Here is a 13856-nt window from a genome sequence, read left to right as displayed (position 1 = left end):
CATTGCCTGAATTCAAGTCCTGACTCCACCTCTTACTGGCTGTTTGACACTGAGTAAGTTACGATCTTTCTGCGCATCCAGTTCCTGTTTTGGAAGCTGGAGCTATTAACTTACCTTGAAGTGTAAGGATTAAATGTTTACAGAGGTGCTCACAACAGTGGCTGGAACTCAGGGAACACTCACATTTGCCAAGTCTTACCAGGGCAACCATAAGACTCCAGAACAGAAGGATAGAAAACCCCCCTCACTGGGATTTTTCTGTTTTGAATGACAAGAATGAGAAATACAAGAGGGAATAAGTGCCAAAGGGTTTGAGCTGCTCCCAGGTGGAGGGCGTCTTGAGACCAACAGCTGCACCGGAGGCATAAGCCCCTGTCTAGTGAGTGCTGTGAGGACGAGCAGGGGGCTGCGGAGGAGGAAACCAGCATCAGCCTGGAGATTAGGATGGGGTGCCTGGCTAGCCACACATCTCCGTAACTGCTGGCCGTCAGGGTGCCGGTGACAGAACAAGCATAACTGCTATCAGAGACCAAGTGGGACTCAGCTCCCACAAGTGAGTGACTCATGAGAGGGAGAGAGGCCTTCAACTTGTTCAAGACTGTCTCTGTGTTCTAGACAGCATGACACTCCGTGGGTGCTCAGGAAATGCTAAAAGCTCATAATGAGGAATAAGCCCCGCCTGCACAGGGTGACAGGCCAGACTGCAGCTCCCAGAACTGCCAGGAGGCTCCCGTCTCCCGTGTGGAGTAAGAGTGTGAAGGTTTCACATTTAATGGAGTCACACAGGATGTATCATGGGGCTATGCCAATGGAGGAATCTCCTTCCGGCCTTGGCTGCATCACAATGTCACTTTTCTTGCCCCCTCCCCAACCCAAACCAACCTACTTGTAAACAATTTGAATATATACAATTAGAACAGAAAAGCTATGCTGAAGATACAGATAAACTGCTTGCTGTTCTATGAAGAGATTTTCTGTTATACTTAAAAAAAAATTGTTGGGACTTCCCTGGTGGTGCAATGGTTAAGAATCCGCCTGCCAATGCAGGGGACACGGGTTCGAGCCCTGGTCCGGGAAGATCCCACATGCCGCGGAGCCACTAAGCCCATGCGCCACAACTACTGAGCCTGTGTGCCACAACTACTGAAGCCCGCACGCCTAGAGCCCATGTTCCGCAACAAGAGAAGCCACAGCAATGAGAAGCCCGCACACCACAATGAAGAGTAGCCCCCGCTCGCCACAACTAGAGAAAGCCCGCGTGCAGCAATGAAGACCCAACTCAACCAAAAAATAAAATAAAATTAATTAAAAAAAAATTGTTTTGGGGGGTGGAAGTGGGGCGGCTGTGTGGCTTGCAGGATCCTAGTTCCCCGACCAGGGATCGAACCCAGGTCCCCTGCAGTGGAAGCACAGAGTCCCAACCACTGGACCACCAGGCAAGGCCCTATGCTTAAAAATTTTAAAAAGCTATGTGGCCACTGAAACAACTCTGGTAGGGGGTGCTCTGGTTCCTGGTGGCAGTGGGGGTTAGCCCATGCCTGGGATGGAGACCAAATGCCCTGACAGCCTCGGGCCACTAACATTCAGTCCAAGTTGCTGATTGCCTGGTTCACAGTCCCAAGGCTCCTGACGATACCGATTTTTCTGGGAGACCCGACTGTATGGATACCACAAACCAGCTGAAGCCTTCACACAGCTTCTCCACTGTTACTTACTTTTCACTGAAAACTGGAATTCTGGCTAAAAAACCCTATAATTATCTCGAGATCATAAAAGCTATTTATGACAAACCCACAGCCAATATAATACTCAACGGTGAAAAGCTGAAAGCCTTCCCACTAAAATCTGGAAGAAGACAAAGATGCCCTCTCTCACCTCTTCTATTCAACACAGAATTGGAAGTCCTAGCCACAGCAAACAAGAAAAAGAAATAAAAGGTATCCAAATTGGGGGACTTCCCTGGTGGTGCAGTGGTTAAAAGCTGCCTGCCCATGCAGGGGACACGGGTTCGAGCCCTGGTCCGGGAAGATCCCACATGCCACGGAGCAGCTAAGCCTGTGCACCACAACTACTGAAGCACATGTGCCTTACAAGAAGCCCCCGCAGTGAGAAGCCTGCGCACCGCAACAAAGAGTAGCCCCCGCTTGCCTCAACTAGAGAAAGCCTGTGTGCAGCAACGAAGACCCAACGCAGCCAAAAATAAATTTTTAAAAACAGTATCCAAATTGGAAGGGAAGAGGTAAAACTGTCATTATATGCAGATGATATGATACTATATATAGAAAACCCTAAAAACTCCACACAAAAACTACCAGAACCGATAAATGAATTCAGCAAGATACAAGATGAACATACTGGTTACACTTCTTTACACCAACAAGGAAATATCACAAAGGGAATGTAAAAAAAATACCTTTTAAAATCGCAATCCAAAGAATAAAATACTTAGGAATAAATCTCACCAAGGAGGTGAAAGACTTACAGGCTGAGAACTATAAAACATTAATAAAGGAAACTGAAGATGATTCAAAGAAATGGAAATATACCCCATGCTCTTGGATTGGAAGAATTAATAATGTTAAAATGGCCATACTACCCAAAGCAATCTACAGTTTTAATGAGACACCTATCCAGTTACCCATGATATTTTTCACAGAACTAGAACAAATAATCTTAAAATTCATGTGGAACCATAGAAGACCCAGAATTGCCAAAGCGATCCTGAAGAAAAAGAACAAAGCAGGAGGCATAACCCTCCAAGACTTCAGACAATACTACAAAGCTACAGTAATCAAAACTGGCATAAAAACAGACATATGGATCAATGGAACAGAGCAGAGAGCCCAGAAATAAACCCAAACCTTCAGTCAATTTATCTTTGACAACGGAGGCAGGAGAATATGTAATGGGGGTTTCTCTGGTGGCGCAGTCGTTAAGAATCCGCCTGCCAATGCAGGGGACGTGGGTTCGAGCCCTGATCTGGGAAGATCCCACATGCCACAGAGCAACTAAGCCCGTGCGCCATAGCTACTGAGCCTGCGCTCTAGAGCCCACGAGCCACAGCTACTGAGCCCGTGCACCACAACTACTGAAGCCCACATGCCTAGAGCCCATGCTCCACAACAAGAGAAGCCACCACAATGAGAAGCCCGCTCACTGTAACTAGAGAAAGCCGTGCACAGCAATGAAGACCCAATGCAGCCAAAAATAAATAAATTTATATATATATATATATATATATATATATAATGGGAAAAAGACAGTCTCTTCAGCAAGTGGTATTGGGAAAGTTGGACAGCTGCATGTAAATCAATGAAGTCAGAACACACTCTCTCGCTATACACAAAAATAAACTCAAATGGCTTAAAGACTTAAACATAAGACATGACACCATAAAACTCCTAGAAGGGAACATAGGCAAAACATTCTCTGACACAAATTGTACCAATGTTCTTAGGTCAGTCTCCCAAGGCAATAGAAATAAAAACAAAAATAAACAAATGGGACTTAATCAAACTTACAAGCTTTTGCACAGCAAAGGAAACCATAAAAAAACTGAAAAGACAACCTATGGAATGGGAGAAAATACCTGCAAATGATGTGAATGACAAGGGCTTAATTTCCAAAATATACGAACAGTTCATACAACTTAACAAAGAAAAACAAACAACCAAAGCTAAAAATGGGCAGAAGACCTAAATAGCCATTTCTCCAAAGAAGAAACACAGATGACCATATGCACATGAAAAGATCCTCAACATCACTAATTATTAGAGAAATGCAAACCAAAACTACAATGAGGTACCACTTCACACCAGTCAGAATGGCCATCATTATGAAGTCTACAAATAACATGCTGGAGAGGGTATGGAGAAAAGGGAACCCTCCTACACTCTTGATGGGAATGTAAGCTGGTGCAGCCAGTATGGAGGTTCCTCAGAAAACTAAACCATAATTCAAAAAGATACATGCACCCCTATGTTCAAAGCAGCACTATTTGCAACAGCCAAGACACGGAAACCACCTAAATGTCCATCGACAGATGAATGGATAAAGAAGATGTGGTACGTATATACAGTGGAATACTACTCAGCCATAAAAAAGAATGAAATAATGCCATTTGCAGCAACATGGATGCAACTAGAGATTATCATACTAAGTAAGTCAGAAAGACAAATACTGTATGATATCACTTACATGTGGAATCTAAATTATGACACGAATGCACTCATCTATGAAACAGAATCACGGACATAGAGAACAGACTGGTGGTGGTGGTTGCCAAGTGGGAGGGGGGATGGGGGAGGGATGGAGTGGGAGGTTGAGGTTAGCTGATGTAAGCTTTTATATATAGAATGGATAAACAACAAGGTCCTACTGTATAACACAGAGAACTATATTTAATATCGTATGACAGGGGTCTTCCCTGGCGGTGCAGTGGATAAGACTCTGTGCTCCCAATGCAGGGGGCTCAGGTTTGATCCCTGGTCTGGGAACGAGATCCCACATGCATGCTGCAACAAAGAATTCGCATGCCACAACTAAGGAGCCCACCTGCCACAACTATAGACCTGGTGCAACCAAATAAATAAATAAAAATGAAAAAAAAATCCTATGATAAACCATAATGCAAAGTAGTATTAAATAAAAGAGAATGTATATATAACTTAATCAACATCACTGTACAGCAGTAATTAACATACTGTAAATACTTCAATTAAAAAAAATTTTAAAACAAACAAAAAACCTATAATTAGTGGCCAAAGCTTTCACCTAAAAGGGGCTTGCCAAAGGAATCTACCCAGAAATGGCCAACAGCAGCAAAATGGTATTACACTAATGCATAAACTTCCTAACACACTCCCTTTCCATCCTGCTTCCTAGGTGCTAACAAGCAGGCTGTGCTATCTAGGACTCTCTCCCCACAGCCTGGTGGTGGCACATCTGTCTCCCTTTCAAATGAACTTCTCTAGGGCAGACTGGGCCCAGCTTCTCTCTGCTCCCCTGCACTTGGCAGAGCTCAATGTATTTTGATCCCAGCTCTCCTTGAGCTGAGATCTCGAGGCCAAAGATTCCCATCAGCCCTTTCTCCTCTAAGCTCTCTGACCCACCTGCTCTACCACAGGCAACCGGTTCTTCAGTTGGATCATGGGGCTGGCAGCTGTATACACTCACCTCTCTACTCACATACCACTTTTGGGGCACTGAAACTTGCAGCAGGATGCACTCAATATTCCATCACCTGCCAAGATCATCTCTCATTTGCTAGAGAGGAAGTGGTCATCCTGGAAACATAGCTTGCGTCTGAAAGGCGAGGAGGCCTGCACCGCCTGAGGCTACGCACACAGACCCCTCTGGGCCCCTCGTTAAGCAGGAATCACACAAGTTGGAGTGTTTGGAGCACTTGTTAATCCGTTATGATTTATTAGCTGTACAGCAGTAGATCCTCCTCCCCAGCTTTCAACCCCATTACATATTTTATTACAGGTCTCATGTTGGCGTCCTAAAATAATGAAAAATATCACACAGTACAGCTAAGTACAAAATGCATCAACCTAGAGTCTGATAGCTAACTGATGGCTCTCTTAAAAGCAATACACAGAAGAAAAAAGTGTTTGAAATCAGCAAGACTGAGGCTCTCTAAAAAACACATTTTAAACATGTGACAGTTCATGTGCAAGAATCACTTTTTAGTTGGTTTTGCTTCACATTATTATTTTTTGAAGATTCAAAGTTTAAATTACTGACCTAGTGAAATTTTCTGGCCCAGCTTTTAAGAGCTGCTGTGACCCACTCATAATCACCCTTCTGCTTTAACAGAGGATGTATAAAACACAAAATTCAGCTACAAACAAAGCAAAGAAAATGTAGATGGGAAATCATAACAAAGTTAATTGTACAAGGTTCAAATGCTGGCTCCATGGGCTGGAAAATTATGATCTTCCATGTGGGTGTCCGTCACTAGCGGGCAGCAGTCTGGGTGCCATTCTGCTACATGATTGTGATCCAATTCCTTCTCAACATTTACATACTACAGTCTGTGGAAACTTAATTTGCAAGTAATTAAAATGCTGGGTTTTCTTACACTGCACTTCTTTTCAACCTCTTAATTAATGGAAAAGATTAAAATGTAAAAAAAGTTATTTACAAGCTTGACCATACCAGAAACTTTGCCAAGAAAGAGGCAAAGTCTTCAGGACAGAAACCAATCGTAGCATGCCATACTACTGGTGTGCAACTGACTCCAAGCAAAGAGAGTCAGGGCAAAGCAAAAGCAAAAACCAGTTTAAAAGTCTAAGTCCTTCCCAAGTCTGCATTTACAATTAAAAACTCTCCTGGGAAGAAGACCATAGAACTCTGGGAAACCCAGTGGTGGTTTCTGGAGTGGTTTACCATAGCAAGAGAGAGGGTTCAATGTCTCTGTTTCCATCTAAGAAAACCAGTTAGGCGTCAACACTGTCCTCAGCACTTCACAGTAAACCCTCAGGGACTCAGAACATTCCATTATTTGCTAACATCAAACAGCAAGTTCTAGTTAAATCACATTTTTCTAACATCATCCTTGAAGTTTTAGTTCTCAGTATGTTTGGTAAAATGATGCTTTTCCCAAAGCCAAAAGAAGAAAGAAGGGAGAAAAATTAAGATGCGGGCCGTTTAAACACAGCCCAGAGCAGTCCTGGCAACGAGCGAGGCCCCGCCATCACCGGTCCATCATGCTGAGGATCATCTCGGGCGTGAGGTCTCCGTTGGGGGCGTCTGTGGCGGCTGGCTGGGGCTCCTCTTCCTCCCCTTCCGCAGGCTCTGCGTCTGGCTCTTTTTTGACTTCAACTATAATGTTCTCAATTGCACCTGTATTCTGGTCTTCGACCTGAATAATGGCTGTTGCTGGCAAAGAAGAGCATGAACAAAACAAATGCTCCATTAAAGCCCCCAAGGATTGCAAGGGTCTTTTCAGACTTGACACTAAATGAATGTCAGCAACACAGGAAAGCCTTAGATTCGATACAGAGAAAGTCAATCAAAAAGACCTAATAACCTAAAATGCGGCCATACACAAAGCCCCACTACTCTAGATACTATCAAAGAACAAAATGTTGACATTCCTCTTCATATGACTCCCAAATTGCGTATTAAAAAACTTAGTTTTCCTTTATGTCATAAATTTGGGCTTCATAATAGTGTGTGTGAGACAGGCAAATAATGCAGATGGTGCGGGACTAGGAATACTTCACAGAGTGTGGGATGTAGGTCCGTTTTAGAGATGACCCACCTATAGCAAAGAACCTGACATTTTTAAGTCTGAAGTCCTCCCAACACCCAGGGCCCTCCCGCCAGTTCACTCACTCAAATGTGTGTAGGCAAAATAGTTCCCAGGATCTTTAGAGTCAACCACCCCACTGCAATAAGACATCTGGACACGGGGCTCAGGGAGCATGTTAAAAAAATAGATGAAACCCTGTATTTGTTAAAGAAAGAAAAAAAATTGCCAGCTTTTAGGAGATTCATGAATGGGACAGAGACCTGAGACCCTGCAGAGCCTGCTGTCACAAGGGCCACGTCCCGTACAGGACTGCTACGTGGTGTGACGTGGAGGGTGAACACCTCCTCTGTGTCCTCTCATAAATCAGGAGGCCAGCAATAGAATCCACCGGCCTAGATTTCTTAGGAGGGACAGTGTCAGCTCAGAAATTGCTTTTTCCCTCTATCTTTTAAAATTTGGCTGTTTTACATTCATTACCACATCAATTTTGCCAGCTGATTATGACTCTGGTTGTTTTGTACAACTCTCCCACATTAACAGTACCCACCTTGTAGAACATAAGTACCCTTCTACTCTGGATTTTCTCTTACTGAAACCTAACAGGCCTCTAGAGATGTTCCTCCGTAAAAACCAAAAAATCGCTTCCTGAGAGTCTGTTCCCAGTGTGACCTTAATTTGTTCTCATGGCTCAGTTCCCATCTACCCAAAGAATAAGGACCTGTCTGGCTTCCCCACGTGTTAGGAGAGGACGCCAGCCTGCTGTGCTGAGACAGTCAACTTACGCTGGGTCTGTTTGGGCTGGTTGGTTCTGCCAGGGGGGCGTCCTCTCCGCTTCTTGGCAGGTGGTGGGGCTGGGGTCACAGGCTGAGGCTCTGGCTCGGGTTCAATCTCCACGGCAGGCTCCTCCTCATCCTCATTGTCATCCAGGTCTGGCTCAGCATTTTCTTCTCATGAAATCAGGAAGAAGAGGTAGTGGGGCAAGGAGAAGAGTGGTGGAAGAAAAAATAACACACAAATAATCACATATTCTGTGAAGTCTAGTTACGTATTTATTTTCATCGTTAAAAGCCCATTTAAAAAAATGCTTTCACTGGAATTTTTGTTATCAGTGTTAACAGAGTAAACTGGTATTGATGCAGAATAAGCAAATCTGCCCAAATACTATTATTCATATTTTATGTGGACTGGATATTACTTTTTTCTATCAGCTTTAGATATCAGAATATTGAGTTTTGAATTCTTAGAGGCAACTCCACAATATGCCAGTTATATAAAAAAAACCCACAAATGGTGTTCTAAGTTGAAAATTAAACAAATGTTCCCTCTACCTACTACACAAGGATAAAGCAGGACACTAAGCCTGATATGGACCCCTGAAGAGTGGTAGAAGGTGTGCATGCATGTCTGTGTGTATGAAGTTCTTGAAGCACCGTGAGGTCCTATTTACTAGGAAAAGCATAAGGCCAAGTTTTGGGATTTAATTTAATTCCCAGCTGTTCCAAACCTAACAGGTCATTCTTAACTCCCTTACCTTCTCCCGAATGCCATTATCACATAAAAGGAGAGGGAACTACTATAGAAAGAACACTGACGAGGAGCCTGATAATATGGTTTTGAGTCTCAGATCTCCTAAGTGTGTGACCTGGGACCATGACCACACTGAACCTCAGTTTCCTTGTGTAATCTCTAAAGCACTCCCAAGGATCACAAGGACTGAGATAATGTCTGTAATCGTGCTCTGTAACTTACATTCTACTACATAATCACAGTTGATTTTTACACTGTACATCACAGTTTAAAAATTCTCCATTACTCCATTTAGGCTTCATTAAATAAGAGATATTACCCTCATTTTATAGAAATAGAGAGAAGCTAAGTGATTTGTAAGGCACAACTAACCACAGTTTGGGGCTGTTCTGCTGCCCACACCTATAGGCAGCCAAAGAGTTCTTGCTACCCCTCCCCCATTGCCAAGGCACAAAATGTACCCCGTCTGCCTTCCTCCAAGAAATGCAGGTTACAAGCACATTCTCTTTCTCTAGCACCAAATGTTTAAATTTAGAAGTCTGTGGGTAAATGCCTGATCTTCAGGACAAAATGCCTTATTTGCCAAGTGACTGAAATCCTAAGTGAAAATGTGGGGAACGTACTGGTACGTGGCAGAGTGTCAAGGACGACACGCTTTCCTGCTGAACTTATTCAAGCCCCCTATTGCCTAAGTTGGCCCAATGCCTAGAAAATTAAACAAGTTCAGTCAGAATTGGGGGAAAAAGCACACAAAGAAGGTTAATAGGGTCAAAGGCTTATTGGCTGGGAGAGATTTTGGCAAAAAGCCTTTGAAAATAGCAGTAGACTCTGCTGGTCAATTTCTGCCGATGGCCAACAGGCAGAACTTCTGGGAGGGAACAAATATGACTGTGTGGCCTTCACCAGCCCAGAAATTCTGGGATAAAGAGACACTAGGGAGCTTCCCTGGTGGCGCAGTGGTTGAGAGGCCGCCTGCCGATGCAGGGGACGCGGGTTCGTGCCACGGTCCGGGAGGATCCCACATGCCGAGAAGCGGCTAGGCCCGTAAGCCATGGCCACTGAGCCTGCGCATCTGGAGCCTGTGCTCCGCAACTGGAGAGGCCACAACAGTGAGAGGCCCACGTACCGCAAAAAAAAAAAAAAAGAGACACTAGGTATGAGGTCCAAAACCAAACACTGTGCTGTACAAACCAGCAGTGCAGAAGACAAAAGGAGGAACTGTAGAAACCTATTAGGAACTGTCAATAAGCTCTGCAGGTGAAAGATGCTTCTGGTAAAGTACAATTAGAGAATAGAGCTGGTCTTGTTGGTAGATGAACCACAGAAATGAACAGGGAAGAACCATAAGAAAAAAGGGTATGGGACAATGTCTGTGAGTAGGAGGCTCTGAAACGAAGAGCAACTACAGGTATCCTGAAGCTCAAGGTTATCTGTGGATCTCTGCTGGTACTCGAGGCCCTCTGACATTCCTTGGCACCTCCCAACAGTCCACTCAATTTCTTAGGCAAACAAAGGGATCCCACAAAATTCTCAGTAGAGAGTGATGCGCTTTTATAAAAATTAAACAAAGTGACATTTTAAAAGAGGCATTCACTTAAAACCGAGTGAATGAAGATATTGCTTAAAATAGATTTTCTACTAAAAAAGGCAGCAAAAAATAAACTACTCTTATGTTTAGATGAATATTCTCCCAGAAACAGTTAAAGTTCTGAATAGAAAAGTGAAGTCTTTATTAAGATAAAAAAACAAAAGGGACTTTGTTATAGATTTAAGTATTAAAAACCTAGTACTGGGGCTTCCCTGCTGGCGCAGTGGTTGAGAGTCCGCCTGCCGATGCAGGGGACACAGGTTCGTGCCCCGGTCCGGGAAGATCCCACATGCCGCGGAGCGGCTGGGCCCATGAGCCATGGCCGCTGAGCCTGCGCGTCCGGAGCCTGTGCTCCGCAATGGGAGAGGCCACAGCAGCGAGAGGCCCGCATACCGCAAACAAACAAACAAACAACAAAAAAAACCCTAGTACTTTCATGAACAAGTTTTATAATAAAACCAATAAAGTAACATAAGTTCTTTAATACATTTTCAGAAATTTCATTTCCTTCCCCACTATTTCTACTGACAAGCAATGCAGAAGACAAAATGAGAATTCCTTAGAAATACATTAGGCATCATCTATAAGTGCATTCTCCAAAACAAAACCCCTCTACATCTTTTTCCACAAAAACCTTAAATCTTTAAGTCACAGATGTGACTTCTTAACTGGCTGCCAGTAGCCCAAGTATCCACATTATAAAACCTAACACTATGGAATAAGTTTGTATAATCAAACGTGATTCCTACATTACCAACACCTTTGTCTGCCACCCCTTTCGTGAGTCTAGCACCACAACGCATATACCTTCTGTCTGGATTTCATGACTAACACCCCAAAGAACATCAATGGTAGGAAAATAAGCAAAGTTTTAAATTATAAATGGAGAGATTAAGGTAGGAAGAGAAAGGCTGACCTTCATGGATTTGATCAACACATCTCAAGGCTAGGCTGACACAGGCAGTCAAACCAGAAGTTGGTCAGGATGCTTAAGCAACCTTCTTCATGTCCATTAGATTCACTGCTCAAATCTAGACCAGCTTCCTAAATGTAAAAGCTATGAACATAGAAAAGAAACTCTGCTGGCCTTAGAATATCACTAATCTGAGTAAATTGAGTAAAGATATTAATTTTGCTTTGGCTTTAACTGAACATAACATATAATATCTTATCAAGCAATGGAATGCCATGAGAAAAAAAAAGAAAAAAAAAGAAAATTTGCTCCAGGGATAAACTAACTGCTGTTGTAAATATATACACACATCAGGAAGATTAGAGGTTTAAAGGAAGTATGAGAGACTGGCTTATCTCTGTATTCCAGCATGTCCATATGTAAATACACTGGAAACTCTGCACCAAAACCTGCCATGTATAACTAACTCAAGAAACAAGTTACTTACCACTGTCAGAGGAGTCTTCCTTTTTAGAGCGCATCTTTCTTTTCCTTCCACGTTTACTCTTCTTCGTTTCTCCTCCATTTTCCCCTTCTACACCATCTGGACCAGCACAATTATCAGCATGTCTTGCCATGGTATTCTAACAAAAGGAACAAAACCCTCTTTCACATTACTAAAAAAGGTAAGATTAAAATTGGAAGTTCTCTTTTAGTTTAATTAAAAAAAACAACCGGGGGGCAGCGGGTGTGGGGGGGAATCCTATTAAGTCTCAATGTTCTAGTATCTGCTCAATGTGTCCTGAACATACTCTCCCCATCAGAGGAAATGGTCTCCATCTGGAGGGGGCCCGGAGAGAGACAAGGGTGGGCAAGAGAGGAGAGTTGCTCAGAAGATGAGGTTGGATCCTCTGAGCAGGGGAGAATCAGACCAACCTCCCTGTCCTGTGCAGACCTGACAAACATGGTCCTAAGTGAAGATCCAGGACAGAACTGTTAAAAAAAAAAGTACTGAGTTCCCAGGACTTCCCTGGTGGTCCAGTGGCTAAGATTCCACGCTCCCAAAACAGGGGGCCTGGGTTCAATCCCTGGTCAGGGAACTAGATCCCACATGCCACAACTAAGAGTTCACATGCTGCACCTAAAGAGCCCACATGCTGCAACAACGATCCTGCAGGCCACAACTAAGACCTGGTGCGGCCAAATAAATAAATAAATAAAAATATACTGAGTTCCCCATCAGTGGAAGGGTTCACACATGGACAGAAAACCTCAAGGTGGGGATGACTGACCCTTTTCCAAATGACAGTTCATGTCTATATTTATAAGCTCAGTGGAAAAAACTGCCCTGCTTTGCAGTGGAAGCTCAAGAACGTGGTATCAAGAACTGTAAGACAGGAAGTAAAGTTCTGACTCTTACCCGGCGTGTAAATGTTTTCCCACACTTAGAACAGACGAAGGCCGCGGGGACAAAGTTGGGGTCATGATAGCGTTTGAAGTGCATGTCAAGGAGCTGTTTCTGGCGGAAGGTCTTGTCGCAGTGACTGCAGGCATAAGGCTTCTCCCCGGTATGGGTGCGCTTATGCATGATCATGTGCCTCTCCTGAAAGAAAGTGGGGTGGGGGAAGGTCTCAGAGCCTGTCCTAGGGCTGCTACCTCAGCCACCATCTGTGTGCGTGTAGCTGACAAGACCTTTCTCTCCCAAGGGTCTAGGCTCAAAGCTGCTTATTGAGAGGATAAAGTTAACTATACTGGGGTACAAAACTGCTTCCCCAAATCCTAGGACAGATTCGCTCGCTCCTGCTGGGCTGCTTCTGTAGATCACTCCCAAGCATCAGGCCCCAGGACCAGATTCTTCCCTTCTCTCAAGTCTGGGACTTAACTTCCCATGGTTTTGAGAAAAGCTAGCAGTCTGCCTGGAGCGGGTGGAGGGTAGGGGAAGGTGTGACTGAATAAAACTGTCAGTTGGAACTAGACATGATACAATCGAGAAGCAGGACCTTTGGTGACAATCTCATAAACCACGTTTGAAAATATTATCCTTAAAAATAGTCACCATACAAGGTATATAAAAACCCTCTGATAAAACCTAACAATAATGGGACATCAACCGTTTTCTAACTATGAAAGGCTCTACCTGTCTGCAAGCGTAATCACACTGATCACACTTAAAGCGCTTCTCGTTCTTATGTGACTTCTGGTGCTGGATGAGGGCATAGCGCTCATGAAACACAGCATCGCAGTATCGGCATTTCTTGCCCTGCTCAATGTAGGAATGCTGCTTTCGCAAGTGGACACCTGAAAGCAGAATAGAAAGCGCGGTCCAACTTGTGAAAACACAAACAAGCATTTCAAAGAGTTAAGAATACATTTCTTTCTGCTTCTTAAAATAATTACTCTGGCTGTTATACAGAAAATGAATAAAAAGAATAACAGACGTGGGGAGACTAGTTGAGACGCTGAAACTGGATAGGTGAAAGAAGGTGGTGGTTTGGATAAAGGAGATGGCAGTGGGTACGGATGGAAGGAGAAGAACTAAGAGTGATGAGAGACCTAAGAAGTTGAATCAACAGGATTGAGTGACTGGC

At 43.7% G+C, this 13856-nt stretch overlaps 1 protein-coding gene across 5 annotated transcripts in view; it reads right to left on the bottom strand.

Annotated features, from left to right (window-relative positions):
- Window positions 1–5389: 5389 nt before the first annotated feature.
- The window catches only part of CTCF (CCCTC-binding factor), a 47886-nt gene continuing 39419 nt past the window's right edge, over window positions 5390–13856 (bottom strand). Inside the window, exons 8-13 of one of the 5 annotated variants that reach the window (XR_010657729.1) lie at window positions 13406–13566; window positions 12689–12871; window positions 11777–11912; window positions 11293–11420; window positions 8044–8205; window positions 5390–6885 (exon numbers count right to left, since the gene is read on the bottom strand). Coding sequence is in view for 4 of the 5 variants with exons in the window: in XM_065899486.1 (XP_065755558.1) it covers window positions 6701–6885; window positions 8044–8208; window positions 11777–11912; window positions 12689–12871; window positions 13406–13566 (830 nt within the window). In the remaining variant the exon portion in view is untranslated. Of the gene's footprint in view, window positions 6886–8043; window positions 8209–11292; window positions 11421–11776; window positions 11913–12688; window positions 12872–13405; window positions 13567–13856 lie in introns of all 5 variants that reach the window. The other 4 variants (XM_065899487.1, XM_065899486.1, XM_065899488.1 and 1 more) reach the window with 4 other exon arrangements.

This window comes from Phocoena phocoena, chromosome 20, assembly GCF_963924675.1.
Source record: "Phocoena phocoena chromosome 20, mPhoPho1.1, whole genome shotgun sequence".
Taxonomy (NCBI): domain Eukaryota; kingdom Metazoa; phylum Chordata; class Mammalia; order Artiodactyla; family Phocoenidae; genus Phocoena; species Phocoena phocoena.
Note: the sequence above shows the minus strand (reverse complement) of the source record. Positions and strands in the feature narration are given on the sequence as shown.